The sequence below is a fragment of the Argentina silus genome, assembly GCF_951799395.1.
Source record: "Argentina silus genome assembly, chromosome: X".
Lineage (NCBI taxonomy): Eukaryota > Metazoa > Chordata > Actinopteri > Argentiniformes > Argentinidae > Argentina > Argentina silus.
Window position 1 is genome coordinate 34,484,899 of NC_139653.1, and position 20,639 is coordinate 34,505,537.

General features: G+C 43.5%; 1 protein-coding gene across 5 annotated transcripts; it reads right to left on the reverse strand.

Annotated features, from left to right (window-relative positions):
* Window positions 1–452: 452 nt before the first annotated feature.
* On the reverse strand, window positions 453–18,826 carry pxylp1 (2-phosphoxylose phosphatase 1). Of its 5 annotated transcripts, none has more exons than XM_083695537.1 (7): window positions 18,690–18,820; window positions 17,647–17,734; window positions 17,002–17,138; window positions 10,552–10,725; window positions 10,014–10,140; window positions 3,735–3,874; window positions 453–2,514 (listed from the first exon to the last, which is right to left on the reverse strand). In XM_083695537.1, exons 2-7 carry the CDS (start codon window positions 17,673–17,675, stop codon window positions 1,496–1,498), a joined length of 1,626 nt encoding a protein of 541 aa, XP_083551663.1. In that variant the 5' UTR covers window positions 17,676–17,734; window positions 18,690–18,820; the 3' UTR covers window positions 453–1,495. The 5 variants fall into 5 exon arrangements, with proteins under 5 accessions (XP_083551663.1, XP_083551662.1, XP_083551664.1 ...); XM_083695536.1 differs by having other exon boundaries at window positions 17,002–17,141; XM_083695538.1 differs by lacking the exon at window positions 17,647–17,734 and having other exon boundaries at window positions 18,690–18,826.
* Between the last annotated feature and the right edge of the window lie 1,813 nt (window positions 18,827–20,639).

Genomic DNA, 20,639 nt, shown 5'->3' on the forward strand with positions numbered 1-20,639 from the left:
CCTCTTTCAAAGAGGATTCTCAATTGTTCCTCTTTCTCAATAGTATATAACATCTCTGGTTATACTCTCAAAGGACTTCAAATCAAGCTAGTCAGATACATGCATGGATAGGAGGCACTCTTATGTCAGTATCTTTTGGTGGTGATCCATAGTAAAAGTTATGGGCCAAATAGTAGACGGAAATCGTTTCTCTACCAGTTTCTTGACCAAATTACAACGTGTATGTGTGACCACCAATCCCACCTGATGTAAAAGTGTTGTCTGCCTTTTTGCCCACCCAGCAACTTGTACTCCCCACCAGGGGTCAGGCTTCCTGATGTTCAGTTTGAAAACATCAATGTATTTACTGGTGTTACAATACTTTGATGGTCTTCTGTATTCACTCTGTTTATGTGCAAATGAAAATACATATATAAGCTCTTAGACATGCTGTAACTCATTAAAAGACACAGTAGAGGGAAAACAAGTTTATTTACTTTTTTTGCCCAATGTGCTTTACAGTAAAAAAAAAAAATAAAAAAAAAAAATAAAGAAGAAAAAAAATAAAAATATATATTTTTTTTTTCATCACCAAACTGGAAAGTGATTAAAGAACCATTGGCAGCAGTGGGATAATTTAAAAGCATAACCATTCATTAAAAAGTGAACCATTTTGTCACTCTCACAGTAGCAATGGTGGAGTCTACTGTATGAACTGTAACAACCTTCCCCAAGGTTCAACATGTGAGCAAAAACGTTTATAAATTATTTTGCATTATTCAGTCACATTCAAATAGTGTAAATAAAACATTGAAACCAAATAGCCTAAATTAAGACAAGAAATAACAATTTATCATACAGAAACAAATTCTACAGTAAAATGTGTCACAAGCACCATTTTCATCAAATTGTCATGAATTCATGAGAATTCAAATGGCAGTTTTCCAGGAAGTACATATCCAGCTTTGTGTTTCCAGTTTCAGCATTCCTGTTTTATGCAGGAATCTGGGAACACTGGAATCTCAACATTCCAAATGTGTGTAAGGAATGTAAGAATAAAGTGGCTGTGAGTGCCTGTACTCTTTCCCCCAAATGCCTCTCTCTTATAAACATTTCAAAAATCTAGAAAACATTAGAAAAGTTTGTATAAATGTGTACAATTTTAAGTTTCCATGGGTGATTGTCAATATGGAGGTCAAACTTCTATTTGACAAATCTGTTCAAGAAGGCATGGTGTGTGTGTGTGTGTGTGTGTGTGTGTGTGTGTGTGTGTGTGTGTGTGTGTGTGTGTGTGTGTGTGTGTGTGTGTGTGTGTGTGCGTGCGCATGTGTGTGAATGTGTACTAGTGTCTATGAATCTAAGGTGTTATCTTATTAAAATATCAATGGTGCAAAAGGGTACTACCATCAAAGTGGGAAATGGGCTTAAAAAAGTACTACCATCTGCTTAATTATTTCCACCCCCTCTTCCTTTCTCTCATTCCCTCCCTCCCCTCCATCCATGCCTTATCTCTAGGTCATCCTGTCCATTTGTAGCAGGCCTCCTGGTACGATGTGGCGTTGACGACACTGAACATGTCTCTCCTCACAAACAACAAGAAGTTTCCCAGAGGGCATAGCGGTTGAGTGGCATGGCGGTTATGCGAGCGACAGAAGGTGGTCTGAAAGGTTACATCCTCTCCGTTGTAGAGCACTCTCACAAACAGGTCCCTCTTAACCTTTGCCCTTTCCCCTTTCACGCCACCTTTGTCCTGACTCTTACGTTGTCCCTGTGCTGTCGCTGGACGCTTCCACAACTCAAACACCACCCTCGCCGCAAACCGTGGAAACCTGGCCGCCTCCAACCCCAGGGCGCTTAGCAACGGTGCCACTGTCACATCATGAGCTGATGACAGGGTGAACACCTCCTCCCCTCCCACCCGGGGGTGTCGGCCCAGCCCATTGCCCTTGGCGACGCGTTCCATCCTGGCAGCAGTGCGGTTGAGATATGGGTGCGATGCTAAGACGGCATAGCGACGATACAGCCCTACTCTTCTCCTATCTGCCTCGTCTTCCAACTGCTGTCTGCGGATCACAGCAAACTGGGCTAGCGTCAGACAGCCACCACCTGCCACACAGGGGAAGGGCAGCCCATGGCACAGGTGGCAGAGGAGGGAGTCTATAGGGTTGGCAGCTCGCAGCTGGCGAGTGGGTAGACCCAAAGTATGGGCCATATCTGCATAAGTCCTATCCAGTTCATTATCAGCCACTCTTAAGCGGTACTGCCTTCTCTGCTCCTCCTCTAGGTAGCGGTTCCTGGCAGGGCAGTCGCAGGCAGAGCCACAGAACAGTGTGCTCCACTGGTGGCGCACCGTCAGACGGCTCCAGTCAAAGTCTGGTAGGAGCCCGTACAGCAGAGCCAATCCACTCTGGAGGGTGCGGCTCTTGCCTGTGGTCTCCACCCACAACTGTCGGGCTGACCAATCAGACGGTAATAGTTTGTGGCGCTTGTAGGCTTGGCGGAGGAGCTGGCCATTGCGCAAGTGCTGTACCACGCCTGAAGGGAAGAAATAGATAATTATTGGTCGCGTGTCAGAGTGAAAGTATTTTGTATTTCAGAAATAAGGTCTGTCACCTTCCTTCCTTTCTTCCCTCACTTACTTCCTTCCTTTCACAGAGCAGACTGGACCAAACTAGGTGGAGCTATAGCTTACTCCTAATCGGTTGCCTCTATACTTAATGATACATATGCCATTTAGCAGATGCTTTTATCCAGAAAACCAATTTCTGTAATTTCGCCAGCACAACACTGTAGAATGCACAGTAATATATTGTAATAATTGGATACAGCAGGGTAATGTATATTGCATTGGGGGCAAATTTGATCCGATTTTAAAAAAATATTTCATGCACTAACTAATAATTACACTACATGTAATAATTACACTACTTTCCATAACAGTAACTACTATTTACTGTCATTTGAGGCAGCAAACTCTTTACCTCAGTAAAGGACAACTGAGTCAGAGTACTAGCTGTTCATTGCCTTTCATTTTATGTTAATTGAAGTGAATTAATAATTTAGCCACCAAAAATAATTTAGAAAAATTGTACAACAGCGTAAGACCGACTGCATTAGCTATGCCAGAGGGGTACAGCATTAGCGAGTAGGCTATAGCTTGGTACAGTAGTTTAGTATGGTAGCTAACTTAGCCATCTATAGTTAAGTATAGTGGAAGTACAGTAGCTGAAAGCCTAGTTCGCCTTTTTTTTTTTTTTTCAATGTAGCTATAGCTACCAATGGGCACTGATGGACAAATGTTTGCTGATATATAGAATTAGTTGACTAATGCATGTCTATAATTAGTTGTCAGCTACTCCACAATCTACAACCAAGATGGACGTTGAGGCAGATGACCCTGCTACCGGGGTCATGAGTGAATGAGTGAGAGAAAGAGATGGCACAGCATTGACATGTTGATGTTGTATCCTCTCTTTTGTATCCTCTCTCATTTCAGCAGATCCATTACCTTACAAATGTATATAACAAAAAATATTATATTGTTTTTGAAAAGACAGTAGTATTGCTAACAACATGTAAGAATACAGTAATGTATAGTACCGTAGATTACAGTACCTGTTTTGAATACTGTAGACACATTACAGTACAGTACTGAAAAAGGAAAACACGGTACCTTAACGGCAACTCAGCTGCCGGTAAGTTACTGTCATTTTACAGGGTAATTTGTTATAGTGTGTATAGTGTATAGTGGGTACCTGTCTGTGTTAGCTCGCCCATCTCACAAGCACTGTGGTTGGGGAGGCGGGGCAGGGAGGTGAGGGTCGCCTCCCAGTGGCCACGCCCCCCCTGGGCCATATGACTGATGAAGGAGGCCAACTGGGGGTGGGAGGGCTTCCTGGGGGAGAGAGAAAGAGATGCCATGAGGGAGTATGTATGATGTGTGGAATGCAAAACCACAAAACTACACGAGGCCTGATAGGACTGTGATGTTTCATTCTTCAAAGGGAGTTAGGCCCTAAGTCACAGCTACCTTCATATCCAAAGGTTAACAACGTTATTCAAGAGTGAGATGTTGCACAATATCTCGCCCCAAACACTTAATCTCTGCAGTTTTCTGCTACACTGCTTTTCATGACCCTGCATACAGCCTTGTAATATGGCTCCTCTGCCGCCAGGTGGCGATCTAACATCATATTGGGCGGGTGAGTGAGGATTGGTGAGAAAACACACACACACACACACACACACACACACACACACACACACACACACACGGCAGGGGACGAACAGTCACTGATCCAGTAGATAAAGGATGATTAAGGATTACAGTTTAATACACCAAATCTGTGAGCTAGAGCTCAGCCGCTGCAGATTAAAGATTATGGGCCACCCCCCAAACACACACACACACACACACACACACACACACACACACACACACACACCCACACACCCACACACCCACACACACACCCACACACACACACACCCACACACACACACACACACTTCTGACAAATGAGAAAGGGCTCTAGTCTCGTTCCTAGACACTTCTGCCCGAATGCGCGAAAGGTCTGGTGGCCCAACGGGTCGAACTTGGCCTTCATTAAGCCAATAAAAAGACCATCGAAAACAGATGGCGCATAGTCCATACGTCATAAACTGCAGAATGTAAACAAAACAGGAGACACTCGTCATTTTTGGAGATGTAAACATTATAATTGCTAGCAAAAGAGAGTCAGCGTGTTAGAAAACTGACAACTACATATTACACACACCAATTACATTAAGAAAGGATTACTATTATTGTAAACATGACACAGACAAGATTAGTGGACCTTGTGACTATAGGGGGCAGCAGGGGGAGGAGACTGGGACAAAAGAGAGAAAAAGAGAGTGTGACTGGGAGAGTGGGAAGTAGAAAAAGAGAGAAAGTAGAGGGAGTGTGAAAGAGAGATGGGTACAGTGCATTGGTGCAGACAAGGTGAAAAGTTGTAACAGAGAGAAAGAGAGAGAGCAAGTGGGAGGGAGGGAGAGAGTAGAAAGGCAGGCGAATGAGGTGAATGGTTTCCAGCTGGAGAGAGCTCTGTGAACCGCAGACGGCGACAGTAGGTCGGCATGCTAGTGCCAACGCAGTCACATGACACACAGACACACAGACACACACACACACACACACACACTTCCCTCAAGATCCTGCCCAGAGTATGTGCATCGACTTCCCACTCTGCCTGCTTGTTGACAGACAGAGACACAAACACAGACACAAACACACACACTCCCTGAAAAAACACTTCTGCATCTGTTGCAGCAAAACTAAAACTAAGGTCCTCTCTAGTGGTCCAAATCTCATAACCTCTGAGTCTCTCTCTCCCTGTCCCCCTCTCTGCCTTAGATATATTAATAATTAATTTCTCACTCCCTCTCTCCTTTCAGTTCTCTGACTTGGAGTGGAATGTTGTTTCTAAGAGCCAGATGGCATGGTATGCTATGCTAGTCACACCAGGCAGAGAGAGCGCTAGAGACAGAGAGAGAGAGAGAGAAAGAGAGAGAGAATGAAAGGAGGAGAGGTGGGGGGACACCCGGGAGGCTGGTGGAGGTAGAAATCAGAGGATTGTCTCATTGTAATGCATGGAGTGGGATGAGGAATGGTTCCATGCATTACAATGAGCCCGTCCTCTGATGTTTCTGACAGGTACTGACAGAGGCATAGAGAGTGGCAGAGGGGCATTCGGCGAGAGTAGGGGGCTGGTAAAGGGGTACAATCAGTGAAGGGATGGAGAGAAGAAGAGGGAGAGAGGCAGGGAGTACTGTGCTGCAAATCATTCATCCTTCTATGTATGCCAAAAAGAAATCCCCAACAGATAATAAAGTATTCTATTCTATTCTATTCTATTCTATGGAGAGTAGACAGGAATAGAGTGTCTGAGTGTTGATAAACTGATTTGATGACAAGTTAAGCCAACAAGTGAGTGGTAAGTAATAGCAATGTATAGGCCTAATCAGCAGGGTCTGGGTTAGGGTTTACAGCAGTAGACTTATCTAGCATACTGTATCTAATCTAATCTATTTTTTCAAAGGTCATCTTTGTCATAGATGCCAGCCCATACAGAATGCTGAGCCAAACCAAAGATTACACACTGCCATCTGTTAGGCCCATCAACTCCAACTAAAAGGTGCATGTTGAATTTTGCAAATGGCAGTAGACCAAGATATCCCAAAAAGAGGATTGGGGAGGAATTTCTCAACCATATGTTCAAAATCATACGCCAACATGACGCAAATCGCTGTATATATATATCGGTCTGCTATGCCAATCAAAATAGACAGTGCCCGACTATCCCACACACAGACGAGCGCAAACACACACACACACACACACACACACACACACACACACACACACACACACACACACACAGAGGATAGAAGGCAGGTCTCCAAGAGCACACTAGAGCATAGTCGTGACTCGCCTTTATACAAATAATATATACCGAGCAGTAGGGTTGGGTGGTATAACGGTAATACGGTATCCCGCGGGATTTGAAAATGCCCACGGTATGCTTTTCAATACTGTCATAGCATTTCTGCTCCATTATCTATCAAACTGCCAAATTAAGCGCTGTTTGTCAATTCACAATGTGTAACAGCGTGGTCGGAGAAAGCATTACCAGTGTAACTTTTTGGGTGTTGCACGTGACCTCTTGCATCTAAGAAAAAAAAACTATTAACTAGCCCTAATGACTTGGTCCCTACAAAACTGCTGCTATATGGCAATATTTCGGTTTCCGACCGGACGATAAAAGAGAGCCTGCAGATTTGGACGAGATTATTTGCAAGATTTGCATGAAAAAGATGATGGCCAGAGATCACTAATGGGAACTAATCTAAACTAGCACCTCAAACTGAAACACCCATTAACAGCTACACGGATGGGATCTGTCTGTATCAAGAGCTGCTGTCAGGTTCAGACAGCCATTCGTTGACATGACGCCATACATGTCATTAACTGTCCACTTTGTCACACCCGACTTTTAACTACAGTCAAAATGCCTACAGACTAGCTTTTTTGCATTGTTGATGCACTCCGCGCAGCACTTGATTGCAAATAAACTCTCGGCTATAACGACTGACAATGCTGCTAACATTGCAACCGCCATCAGGGCCCTGAATTGGCCACAACCTCAATCTAGCGATGACAAACGCAGTGCAGGACCAGAGGCAACGGACAGACCAGGCCCTTGGAGTCTGCCGTGCAATTAGGACTCCCAGAGCATAGTCTCATAACTAAATCAATATTTTATAGACAAATTATAGCCTATATGACATAGCACATGAGACAAGTTATATTATTACAAATGCAGTGTGTGATGCTTCTTATTAAGCTATTATATCATGCTATTCAACTGTTGTAGTTTAGTTTGTCAAGCTGTGATTGGGATGTAAAGTTTAAATGATTGTTTAGGCTAAATGTCATACGGTATTGCAGTCACCACATAAATAATTCAGTTTTTCAACGTAGATTAAATATATGGAGCAAAGACACGTCCCGCAGCCCCACGCGACGTTATTATAAAAAAAAAAATTGCGGTTGGTATAAAGGTATGAAAAAATTGATACCGCCCTCAGCAGAGATGTGACAGGGAAGAGAGATGAAGATAAATATACAGAATAGAACACAGGGTGTGTGTGTGTGTGTGTGTGTGTGTGTGTGTGTGTGTGTGTGTGTGTGTGTGTGTGTTGGGTTGAGGCCATATCTCAGTAGGGAGGATCTCTAACTGACAGTTCTGCTCCTCCACAGGTGCGAATCATGTTGAGCAAGATAACAGAGGCAGCAAAACCACTTCTACAGTGTTCAGTGTGTGTGTGTGTGTGTGTGTGTGTGTGTGTGTGTGTGTGTGTGTGTGTGTGTGTGTGTGTGTGTGAGAAAGAGCACGCATCCATCTGCACCATAGTGCACGTGAACAGATGTACAAACCAAACACACCAGTCACCACAATGACACTGTCTACAAGAAGAAAAAAGGAAGGAGGCATGGAGAGAAAACTAGTGGGAGAAAATGAGACGGATAGAGTAAAATGGTGAGACAAAAGCTGTGAAAGAGACAACATGATGGCTGTTAGAATAGGAGAAGTTGACTTCAAAGGGGCCATGGATCCAATCACAGACTTAGCTGAATATACTGTAGCTATCCACTGATCCATTTTTTAAAAATCTTGAAGAAACATATTTTGTCACGGCCTCTCCCAGTCTGTAAGTCTTTCTCTGGCTTTTATTGTGTCTTGGTGTCTGACTGTGTTTGATTCTTTTTTATTGTCCCCCAACGAAATCGGGGAGGGGACTATGATTCGGTCTGTCCGTTCGTATGTCACACGCTTTTCCTCCGACACCACTGGGACAATTTTGATTTGAAATTACACTGACTGGCCCTATTTTGACAAAAACTATGGTGACACTGGTTCATCATTAAATACATCATAATAGGGTGCACAGTGAAGAGCTAGTGAGTGTAGCCTAATGCAGTAGGTCTACAGCCTTAGGAATTTGGGAATCATATTTTGAGAAATCAACACAAAGCTTTAAGAAGAAAGACTGATAAACTGATCAAATAAGCACTACAGGTCCCAATGACTTTTCAGTCTGGCTACAAATGGAGCTGTAGCCTTCAATTTTGTGAGTGAAGTCTGCTATGCAGCACAATTTAATACCAATATTTGGCCTATATCAATACAGAAACCAGAATTGTGTAACCTAGGTATATAGCCAGTCACATTTGTAACGAAATATTTCGTCTTAGCCTATTGGTAAAATTTGTGTTTGAAGTAAAGGCACCTTATATCAATAGAGTTAGTACTATAGTAACCTAATGGTGCCTAGAAGCACCTAAGGCTTCAGAAGGTGATCGCATCAAGAGAAAAGCCCTCCCTGTGCGCAACGGGGACACAGCACTGTAACAGAGACAGTGTCTTGGTGAAATGTTATGAATAAACATCTTGCTTCATTCACACTCTACTCCATCACTCTTTTTTGTAGAGGGGTGCTACATCATTTGTGGGGGACAACATGTGTACACGTGTTTTAATTTAATGTAATATTGTCTTTGTGTTATTTTTGTCTATAACTGTTCTGTACTGTGTCATGTGTTTAATGTTATGTGTGAACCCCAGGAAGAGTAGCTGCTGCATGAGCAACAGCTAATGGGGATCCTAATAAACTAAACTAAACTGATCCTATGCAGGTTTATAATCAGCATAGAAACCACATAGGCATCTTTATGATAGGATGGATGTAAGCTATAGCATTCCTGATTAACAAAACAACACTTTTCTCTTATGACTGATTCACAGTGAAAGCAAAAACATCATTGCCCCAGGTGCCCTATGTACCCCACCCACCCAACCATGCACACAAGCACACCAGCCGCACACACACAAACAGATCATACTGTCTGTTTTATCCCCAGGGAGAGTAGTATGGCTGTCAAACGCCCTTCAATTCAACACCTCCTACCCCCCAATCACACATTGCATAACCACAACTAATGATTGGATACCCACATTTCTTTCACACTCAAAACAACAGCCATATTTTCACTTTTTAACTTCCTTACCAGAGTCCCCAAAATAGATTTAATAAGAGTCAGAAAGGGAGAGGGTGGGGGTAGTTCACAAGAGTCAAGACTGTCAAGAAGTGGCATCATTTTCAAATTGCTATCCAAACCAAATAGTTGTTGCTCTTGGCTGCTCTTGGCTTGTATAATAGAAAAAAAGCAAATATACAGTATGGTTCCTCCTGCTAGCGTTCCTTCTGCTATCCTCATTAGAAGTGTCTGAATCATAACATTTTGTCTCATTCTGACAAGTCACAGCTGTTTGGCTTTGGGGAGACACTCAAGACAATAGCTTGCTAAATCATTTAACTGTTTTCATTATTTCTGTTGTGAACTCATGTTTTTTATGTGTTTTATGCTAAACAATAACAGGAAGTGCAGGTGTGATGAAAGCCAATTGTTCAGTGTCAAGTAATTGACTCACCTGCTTGGGGAAAGTGTGCAGTCGATGGCAGGCCGCTTGGTCTTGGGGATGGAGTAGAGGGGGTACCGGTCTCCATGGCGAATCATCACCTGGACAGACAGCAGTTTGTAGTCCACAGGGCTGTGTCCTGGGAGGGGATAGGGATGATGACATCACCACAACACAGAAGTAGCAGGTATTTTAGTAGTAACAAATAAGTTATCTGAGGCTTATTGTTGGTGTCGTGAGGGCCACCCTCATTATATTTCAGGTATTAAATAATGCTTGTGTAGGTACAAGCAATTTAAATATACCTTCAACAATACATGCATGCTTTTAATAAAGACCCACAAGATCTTTCGAGGGAACTGCTGCCTGAGATATGAACAGCTCAAGCAGCCAAACGCTAAGAGACCCCTCTGCCACCGCCTAGCCAACCCTGAACTGACCCCATCAATCCCCTGCTCTGAACATGTCTACACACATCTGGATCACTAGGTCTAATCTTTATATTAGGCTTGTGTGTGTGCGTGTGTGCGTGTGCGTGTGTGTGTCTCACCCTCCCAAGCCTGTTCCGAGCGGTTAGGGGTGTTGCAGTAGCCGTAGGCCTCAGAGATGGGGTCTTGTTCTGGGGCCTCTGTGCGGGGGACAATGATGACCCTCTTCCTGCTCCCCTGAGCCTTACCCTGGAGGGGCCGCTCGTCTCCCATGGGTGTGGTGGGGATCAGGTGCACTGAGAGAGAGAGAGCGAGAGACTTTTTGACATTTGGACACTATTGGGTCACATTCGTAAAGTTAAAGAGAGATGGGGATACTTAGCAAGAAGTAGAGAGAAGAGGGTGGGACCGAGTGAAAGGAGAGTGTAAAAGCAAATGAGTGAGAAAGAGAAATAGAAAGTTTGTGAAGGATAGAAAAGAGAAAGTGAGCAAGGACACAAACAAACACACTCAACAAGAGTGTAAGTCACACAAACACACACCTCTGACAGCCATTGCTCAATGGACTTTCTTTCCGCCCTAAAACCTCTAGCCAAGTCCTTTAAGGGCTCCCCTCAACCCAGCTCATCTACATGTGAACAGCACTGTACAGATCCCATCGTCATAGAAACCAACCAGTGACCTGTGACCATTGGGCCAGACAGCCCAATGGGAGAGGTGTGGGAACCACTAGATACATTCAGAAAGAAGCTCAGAAACACAGGATCCTGGGAAGAAGTTGAACCTCACTGCCGGTCTGGCAAGACTCTGCTTTACCCACAACCAAATACACGTACGCACACACTCACGCATGCCAACCAACACAAACAATTACCTCAGAGACCCTGGTTGTCCTGTAGGCAGGCAGTGGAGTAGGCAAATATTACATCTCTTTGCAAAGAAAAAGAGTAAGACTCTTTTTCAAATCATAAAAGGACTGGGGACTCATTCACTCCCATGACTACCTTTTCTTGTATCAAACCCAAACCAAGTGCACACACACTTACACGAGACACACACACACACACACACACACACACACACACACACACACACACAGTTTCCATCTCCCTCTTTTAGCTGAGCTCATAGAGTCAACAGTGTTGCTGGACAAAGCTGTCGGGTGTTGGGGAGTTGGAGATGGCTGAGGCGGTATGGGCTGAGGGAGGTGGGGGAGGGGGCCAGACCCCATTAAGACTCCATGAATAGAGCAAAGCCAACAGAGTAGTTGGTTGAGGACTAAGGCTGAGTTTCATCCACACAGGAAGAACTGAGAATGCATTTCCTCTCATAAATCTTTCCTACTACATGAGGGTTGGATCAATTACCCAGGGAAGTGTCAATGAGACTTTTGAAGGTTCAAAAAAGTCAAACCACTACCATAACACCGATCGTAACTTGTAGCCTAATGCATTAGCCCTACAGTATATTGTAGAACTGATCAACTCTCTGTTTAAGGTGAGTTTAAAACCAGGGTATCTACGCCAACTCATACACCCCCACACTTAGGGTTGCAAAATTCTGAAAATGTTCAAGGTGGAAAATTCCCATGGGAATTAACAAGGTGGAAGATTTAGTATTATTAGGAATTCATGGGAATTTAGGAAATGGGTGTTTTGCACACTGTTTGTATTTGTCTCCGATCCTTTTATTATACTCTTATATTACAAATAACAAATAACTTCTTAAAACTTAATTTGGGTTAACATTTTGAGCTGTACTTGAGTAAGTAAGCAAGAGTGCGACTCCTAGTTTCCTAGGCCACCTAGTTTCTATTTCTCTCGCTCTCTCAGATTAATCCCAGGTGTCCTGTCACTTTATTGGTTTACATAGCTTCAATCCCTAACCTTTTGTTAAGTCATTGGTGAGTTATTTAACATGACAGACCAGGTGTGCACAGCTGAAAGCGATTTTTCTCTCTCTGCATCGCTCGCTATGGTTTGAATGCGGACTTAGGTTTGGAGATGGCCTTGTTTCCACTAAAACTTGCTGCAAGAACTTGTAATTCTCCAAACAATTTATTTAATGTAATTTCTACCAATTGAAAACACATTATGTGCCCCATGTGCTTTTGTCATAGGGGAACATTCCCCATATTCCCAGGCCACTGTTTCCATGGAAAGTTTCCGGAAATTTACTGGAAACTGTCCGCCACTTTGTAACCCTACTGGCACTCACAAAATAAGAGCATAAACACACATACACGCACACACACAAAACCAAAACGATATACAAGCTCTATTAAAATGTACAGACCTAGGCCAAGCCCATGTAAAAATATCCTGCTTAATCAGCATGGAGTGCAGCACACATAGGGCCCCTATGGCTTATTCATGTAGGAGAAGCATCAGACTGATCTGATCTGAGCAGAGAGACATTGATAACTGTCATTCTCTTCTGCGCCTGAGGTCTGTTCACACACACACACACACCCTCCAAGGTACAGAAAATAACAAACCTTCTCTGCAACAGACAGAGGCAGCCTTCTCCATGACTTTACATCTGGCCTAAACCCCCCTGTGTGTGTAACCATATCATTAAAAAGACCAACAGCCTACGTATTTCAATTGTTATTAATAGTCAAAAGAAACATGTGGCTTCAAGAAATGTGCACAAACAAATAACACCAGTAATTAGGGGTTTAGGGGTTTAACAGGTAGGCTAGTTCTGAGTGTGTGCTTTGGCATAGAGTAGAAATTTGGGCCAGGCTCACACTCACACTCACTCACATTCACACTCTCTCTCTCTCTCACACACACACACACACACACACACACACACACACACACACACACACTCACACACTCACACACTCACACACTCACACACTCACACACTCACACACAGGATGGACCAGCCGCTACTGTTCCATCCCCTCCTCCTTCCCCTCAAGAGTAATATAGCTGGGGCCCTTTCCAAATGGAGTGGGAGAGGTACGTGGTTTAATAAACTCATTACACATAGCCAGGCAAACACATCCAGCCTTGAAGACATAAACATCATCCTCCATCATACACAATTAATTAAGCCTCACTGTTGGCGATACAGCTAAACACAACAACAGCTTGGCTAACTCTCTGAGCTGTTGATGCTGCTAACTGCTAGATTCAAACAAACTAGCTTAGCACTAAATCCCAATGCCCTAGACCACCACATCTAGCCTAGCCTACCATTACTGCAGCAAAACAGCACTACTGCCATGGCCACTACACCCACTGACACAACAAACACAGTCACACAATGATTTGATTGCTGCAGTAACTTCCTAACTAGCTTATTTCTCATCTTCATATATATGACATTTAGCTGACGCTTTTATCCAAAGCGACTTACATAGCAGTGACTGCATACATTTTTCAGCATATATTCTCAATAGCTCTGGGACATCTCTATTGGGTCTGTAGAGAGATGAGGACATATGCAGACAAATGAAAGGCATCTTTAGACGAGTGTTTTCCATCTCACTGCTCCCTGTGGTCTGTCTCTCAGTCAGTGACTCATCTCTAGCCTCCACATTTATCTCTGTACCCTGTACTCTCTCAATCTCTCTCTCTCTCAATCTCTCTCTCTCAATCTCTCTCTCAATCTCTCTCTCAATCTCTCTCTCTCTCAATCTCTCTCTCTCTCAATCTCTCTCTCTCAATCTCTCTCTCTATCTCTCTCTCTCTCTCAATCTCTCTCTCAATCTCAATCTCTCTCTCTCACTCTCAATCTCTCTATCTTTCTCTCTCTAAATCTCTCTCTCTCTCTCTCTCTCTCTCTCTCTCTCAATCTCTCTCTCACTCTCCCTCTCTCTCTCTCAATCTCTCTCAATCTCTCTCAATCTCTCACTCTCCCTCTCTATCTCTCTCTCTATATCTATCTCTCTCTCTCTCAATCTCTCTCTCTCTCAGCATAGTACCACCATCTGTCAAACACTTGTCCTTGCATTGAGTAGCAAGGTAATCAATAAAGTTTCAGCAAACAAATTAAGCACCATGCTCCAACACATTTGTTTTTCCATTGGTGAATGAATCAGAGAGAGAGAGAGAGAGAGAGAGAGAGAGAGAGAGAATAAAAGTAAGAAACCAAAGGAGAAGACACAACAACAGGTATAGAAAAAGAGTACACAAGTGAAAAGGGAAGTGGAATAGAAGGAGAGGATGACCTATTAAATCTATCTATTAAACATGAAGAGCTGTCCCACATGCAGCCTTCCCTTGAATCTCTGGCTATGATGTAATGGCCTGGAGTGATGAATAAGTTATGACAGCCACTCCCACACTAAGAGAGAAGGTAGAGATCACATGACCAGGGAGGAGAGGACAGTCCTGCAGATTACAGTTTGATGACATAAATATAATTTTCAATGCAAGAATGACAAAGTGTAAGAACATACACATATACACTCACCGGCCACTTTATTAGGTACGCCTTGCTAGTCCCGGGTTGGACCCCCCTTTTGCCTTCAGAACTGCCTTAATTCTTTGTGGCATAGATTCAACAAGGTGCTGGAAACATTCCTCAGAGATTTTGTCCATATTGACATGATAGCATCATTGCTGCAGATTTGTCGGCTGCACATCCATGATGCGAATCTCCCGTTCCACCACATCCCAAAGGTGCTCTATTGGATTGAGATCTGGTGACTGAACTCATTGTCATGTTCAAGAAACCAGTTTGAGATGATGTGAGCTTTGTGACATGGCGCGTTATCCTGCTGGAAGTAGCCATCAGAAGATGGGTACACTGTGGTCATAAAGGGATGAACATGGTCAGCAACAATACTCAGGTAGGCTGTGGCGTTTAAACAATGCTCAATTGGTACTAAGGGGCCCAAAGTGTCCCCCCCCACACCATTACACCACCACCACCAACCTTTGAGTTACTGTTGCCTTTCTATCATCTCGAACCAGTCTGGCCATTCTCCTCTGACCTCTGGCATCAACAAGGCATTTTCGCCCAGAGAACTGCCGCTCACAGGATATTTTTTCTTTTTCAGACCATTCTCTGTAAACCGTAGAGATGGTTGTGCGTGAAAATCCCAGTAGATCAGCAGTTTCTGAAATACTCAGACCAGCCCATCTGGCACCAACAACCATGCCACGTTCAGAGTCACTTAAATCACCTTTCTTCCCCATCCTGATGCTCGGTTTGAACTTCAGCAGGTCGTCTTGACCATGTCTACATGCCTAAATGCATTGAGTTGCTGCCATGTGATTGGCTGATTAGATATCTGCATTAACAAGCAGTTGAATAGGTGTACCTAATAAAGTGGCCGGTGAGTGTGTGTGTGTGTGTATATATATATATATATATATATATACACACACACACACACACACACACACACACACACACACACACACACACACACACACACACACCATAAAGTTAAATTACAGTGGGATTTAATTCAGTTAAGTATAATATTCCATTGCCTCTTGTTTCTGCTAAAGGGGAAGATTATAGGGAAGGAGCAGAGAATGACTTAATAGTGTGGCGTTAAAGATATGTGTGTGTGTCTCTCTCCTGGTATTGAATGTGTGAGCCTACAGGAGACGAAGAAAATGAGGTCACAAAGTTCACACATTCTCTTGGAAGTTAGGACACACAGACACACAGACACAGACACAGACACACAGACACAGACACACAAACACAGACACACAAACACAGACACACAGACACACAGACACAGACACACAGACACAGACACACAGACACACGGACACACAGACACAGACACACAGACACAGACACAGACACAGACACAGACACAGACAGACACAGACACACAGACACACAGACACACAGACACAGCATTCCTGTCTCTTATAGCATCCTTAAAAGTCTAGAGGCAACTGGAAGTGAGTGAGTGAGAGAGAGAGAGAGATATACAGCCCCCGAAACCTAGCTAATTCTTCAGTATTCGGCTCCTACTGTAATCTGCGAGAGGGATATTGAGTCTGAATTTGAGCATATGTGCTTGTCCAGACAGGAGTTAATCCTACTGAAAAACACTTTATAGCAGACTGGTTTTCAGGAATCCAAAATGATACAAAATAATCTGGGTTAAAGATCTGTCATCTGTCAGTTGTTGTTGTAGCACACCCACAGCCCCCTACTTCTTAAAATGTTATTTTCTGACAAAAGACTCTTCCCATCCACGTCCACCAGTTTCCTTGTATTCATTAGCATTGGAGAACATAGTGTCTTGACTATGCACAAGGGAGATGGTACACAATGACCTAATGGTGGCGCCGACCATACCGCCGGCCATTCCATAGCAGATACGTCATTGTATTCTTGGCCACCCTGTTAGAACATTTAAGGCCAATTTATGCATTGTCGATCAACACTGCTGACAACTGTAGATCTAGAGAAATTACGTCTAGTTGACACTTTTGAGTGTTGCCGAGGGGTATTGCGCACCTCCTGAATGTCGCTGAGACCACTTTGACTAGGCAGGCAGCAATATACCGGTCAACACATTAAAACACACACACACACACACACACACACACACACACACACACACACACCTTACTTACAAAATTGGAGGCTGAGGCTCACAATAGCCAGCACTGCTCCCACCAGCACCAGGAGGATGAAGCGGTTCCGAGCCAGCATCCTGTCATGTGATTCGTCTGTGTACCTGTCCTTCAGCCATCCACACCTTTCTCCATTCCTGCTGGACACAACGGAAGATATGTTGCTTTGACAGTATGTATAGAACCTATTGTATTCACCATGTACAAAGGTTTCAAAATCACATGGTAATTTGTTTTTCAATAGTAAACATTGAAAACAAAACATCACAGGTGAGGCCAGCAGCAGTCTAGCACCCCTAAGAGGACCTAGCAATCTAATCCCTTCATGTACTGTAGGATTAGGATAACATGATATAAGTACTACATACATGTAAATTAAAGCACATATACAGTAGCATGTACCAAAATGAACATTTTACTAAAATCACATACAACACACACACGCTTGAGAGAGAGATTATACACCACGCCTGGAAACATGTTCTTCTATACTAGGACAGCGATACGACACAGGGATGGTGGCATACATACACACACACACACACACACACACACACACACACACACACACACACACACACACACACACACACACACAGTTGTAACACAACTCAGCCATACAGTAGAGTTCATGCCTTCCTGTACCATTTTCCACTATAGATCCAACTTTCCATGAACAGATCTATTAAAAGGCAGGGAGTTAGTAGGCTACCCAGCCGATACAACAAGGGAACTGGGAAGAAAAAGTAGAGAAACCAAGTTTAAAAACCTCTAGTTGATGTCGGTTCCACACAACCAAACCCTGCCATTAGACAGTCTAAAAATACCCCAAGTAAGCATAGCCTATGGCTAGACGGTAAAGATGGTTGTCCCTCAGAATAATACAGTTACACAGTGACACACACACAGTTGAAGTATTGACAGAAACATATGATTAAGAATAATCTTTGACAATTCTGTATCTACCTGACCAAAATGACTGACTGAGTGACGTGTTTTCTCTAGATGGAATGGCATCAGTCTCACAAAGGCTCACAGTTGCACCAAGGAGATGTCTCTAAAATCCATTGTTTTCTATCAATAATGTATACAGAAAGCCAGGTGGACAAGGATATTGTCATGCACTCTGTAAGATAACAATAATGTTATCTGCGGATACACTGATTGTAAAGCTCCTTCCGTTTTCCTGCTACCCTGGCAAAAATGACATACAAGACAGGACGATTTTTATTCCTTGGTGCAGCATGGCTAGCGATCAGTCACAGTGAGCCTGCCCTTCTGAATCAAACGCACCACACAGGTTCTGGGCTTGACAGGACAGTCTTGACTCATCTTGTCAAGGCAAGCCACACCAGCTAGTAGCAAACAGCCCGAGATAATCTTGTTAGCGCACGTTAGCAATAATGAACTGTAATGACACATGCCCTAGTCAGTGTTCTTGTGCACATGCCTAGCTAGAGCAATTAGCTACACTTACAACAAGTAAATGTAAATAAAAATGTAACACTGACTATTACGTAGCCATCTCCCAAACTTGTTGCTTTGTTCTGGAGGGGCAGGTTGGGTTGTAGCAGCAATGAAAGCCCGGGCTAGTACTACTAGCTAATCGTACCTTCACAGTGGTAGCTTGCCTATCATCAGCACGGCTAACACTACCACACGTTAGTTCACTGTTGTTGATCGTTTACCTGGTCAGCTGAGCTTATGTCGTGGTGGGGTGTCGAGTCACTTGAATCCACCACCGTACTTGCTTCTTCTTTTCCCGACTCCCGAGAGTCTGAAGAAGCTATCCAACCGACCTTCGCTCCGCGAAGCTGCCTCTTCCTCTCCCCTCCCAGGGCTGGTTCGGTCAAGTTAGCTCGCTGCGACGCCTCCAGGATATCCATAGCAACGCACTGCAACATCCTTACCCGGTCTGACAGTCCCGGCTCAATGATTGAGTCAACCTATTACCGGGCCTTAAGCAACTAATTTCGAGGCCCCCCACCACACCTGTAATAGAAAATAGAGATAAGGAACACCCCACAGAAAACTGTTGGTCACCAGTGGATTGGGTTATGCTTTGCTTGATTACTTTATTCATATGACAGTGGTAGGCTGCTTCATGACACTTAACCATTTAACCCTGCACCTCTTGTCGTTTCCATCATGGTCATCTAGTTCTGATGTGACCCCCTCTCAGTCAGATGGAGGATGTTGATAATGATGAAGATAAGAACTCTCCTAGAATATATTTCGTTGTAGGAATTGTCGATATGATGTGTAGGCTATTATGTTGTAGCCTACTCTTTCGATTATTTTCTATGTGGACAGACAAGCATTTGCGTCTTCCTAGTCCCATCTGGTAAAATGGGTGTGAGTTTGTTACACATAAGCAGAAATAAGCACATAAGCCTACAAACCCTTCCACATCTTGTATCTTTCAGAGGGGCAGCTCATTGAGGAGGTAAGGACAGGGAGGAATTCACCTGTTTGACAATTGATACGCTCTTAAATATGGTGACAACTCCTCGGTTTCAGGTCACGGAGGAATTGAGGACAGATTTTCTGACTCTCTCTCTCTCTCTCTCTCCCACACACACCCCATCTCTCTCTCACACACGCCCACACTCTTTCTTTCTCTCTCCCTCTTTCTCTTTTCTTGATTTCAATAGATATACAATCCCATCTGCTATGATGGGCAAACCACAGTCAGGATCCAATCTTTACCAAAATAACAATACCGACATCTTTTGGACAGAACGTGCAATGTCACATTATTTGAGATGGGTCTCAACCATAGACTTTCACTCCGGTATAGCGGGAAATCCGACTGGGTGTGCTCAGTCTATTTCCGGGTTTTGATATGGCACAATAATCAGAATTATGAGTGCATGGGCCTCATTCAAGAAGAGCTATACGAACACATTTCCTCTTATTAGGGGGCGTTACCTATGCTAATAACAAACAATCGGCCACGCGCCTCCAATGTATGATCAAGTGGGATTCATCATTTAGCACATAACACCTGGGTAAAACCAGATTTGGATGGTTAAGAACTTTTGGTGCTGAGTTGGAGTTGACTTCTCTTATTTTTTCTCTTAACAGAAAATTAAGAGAAAATATAAGAGACATTTAAGAGAATGTTGCTGCATGAGGCCCCATGTGTGTTTAATGGATTTTTTCCGGTGTAATTTAGCAGTTTAATATGCATTTGTATTTATGGATCGTAAATTATGTGTAATTTAGCTAATATGCATTTGTATCGAGCTCCTAATTCTGATTATCGCGCAATATCAAAACCGGAAATTACGCGGAAATAGACGCTACCCAAGCATTTGAGCACATGGAGTCGGATTTCAATTGACACCGGTCTCAAGTGGTAGAAAGCTGCCCCTACAGTCTGTTTTTCAGTATTCCACTATTGTGCTCTTACACTTACACAAACAGCAAATAAACTATAGCTTGAACCAGGAGATATCGTTGACATGACTTTACTGTTCAAACTCAACTTCAGTCTGGCTGTCCCAAGGATCCCAGTTCGCATTTATCATGAAGGAGGGGGGACCCATAGAGTTATAAACACTACAGGGCGCACTCCTATGAAACTACTATGATTATATGAGGAGCACCCTGTAGTCAACTTTCCTCATCTTCTG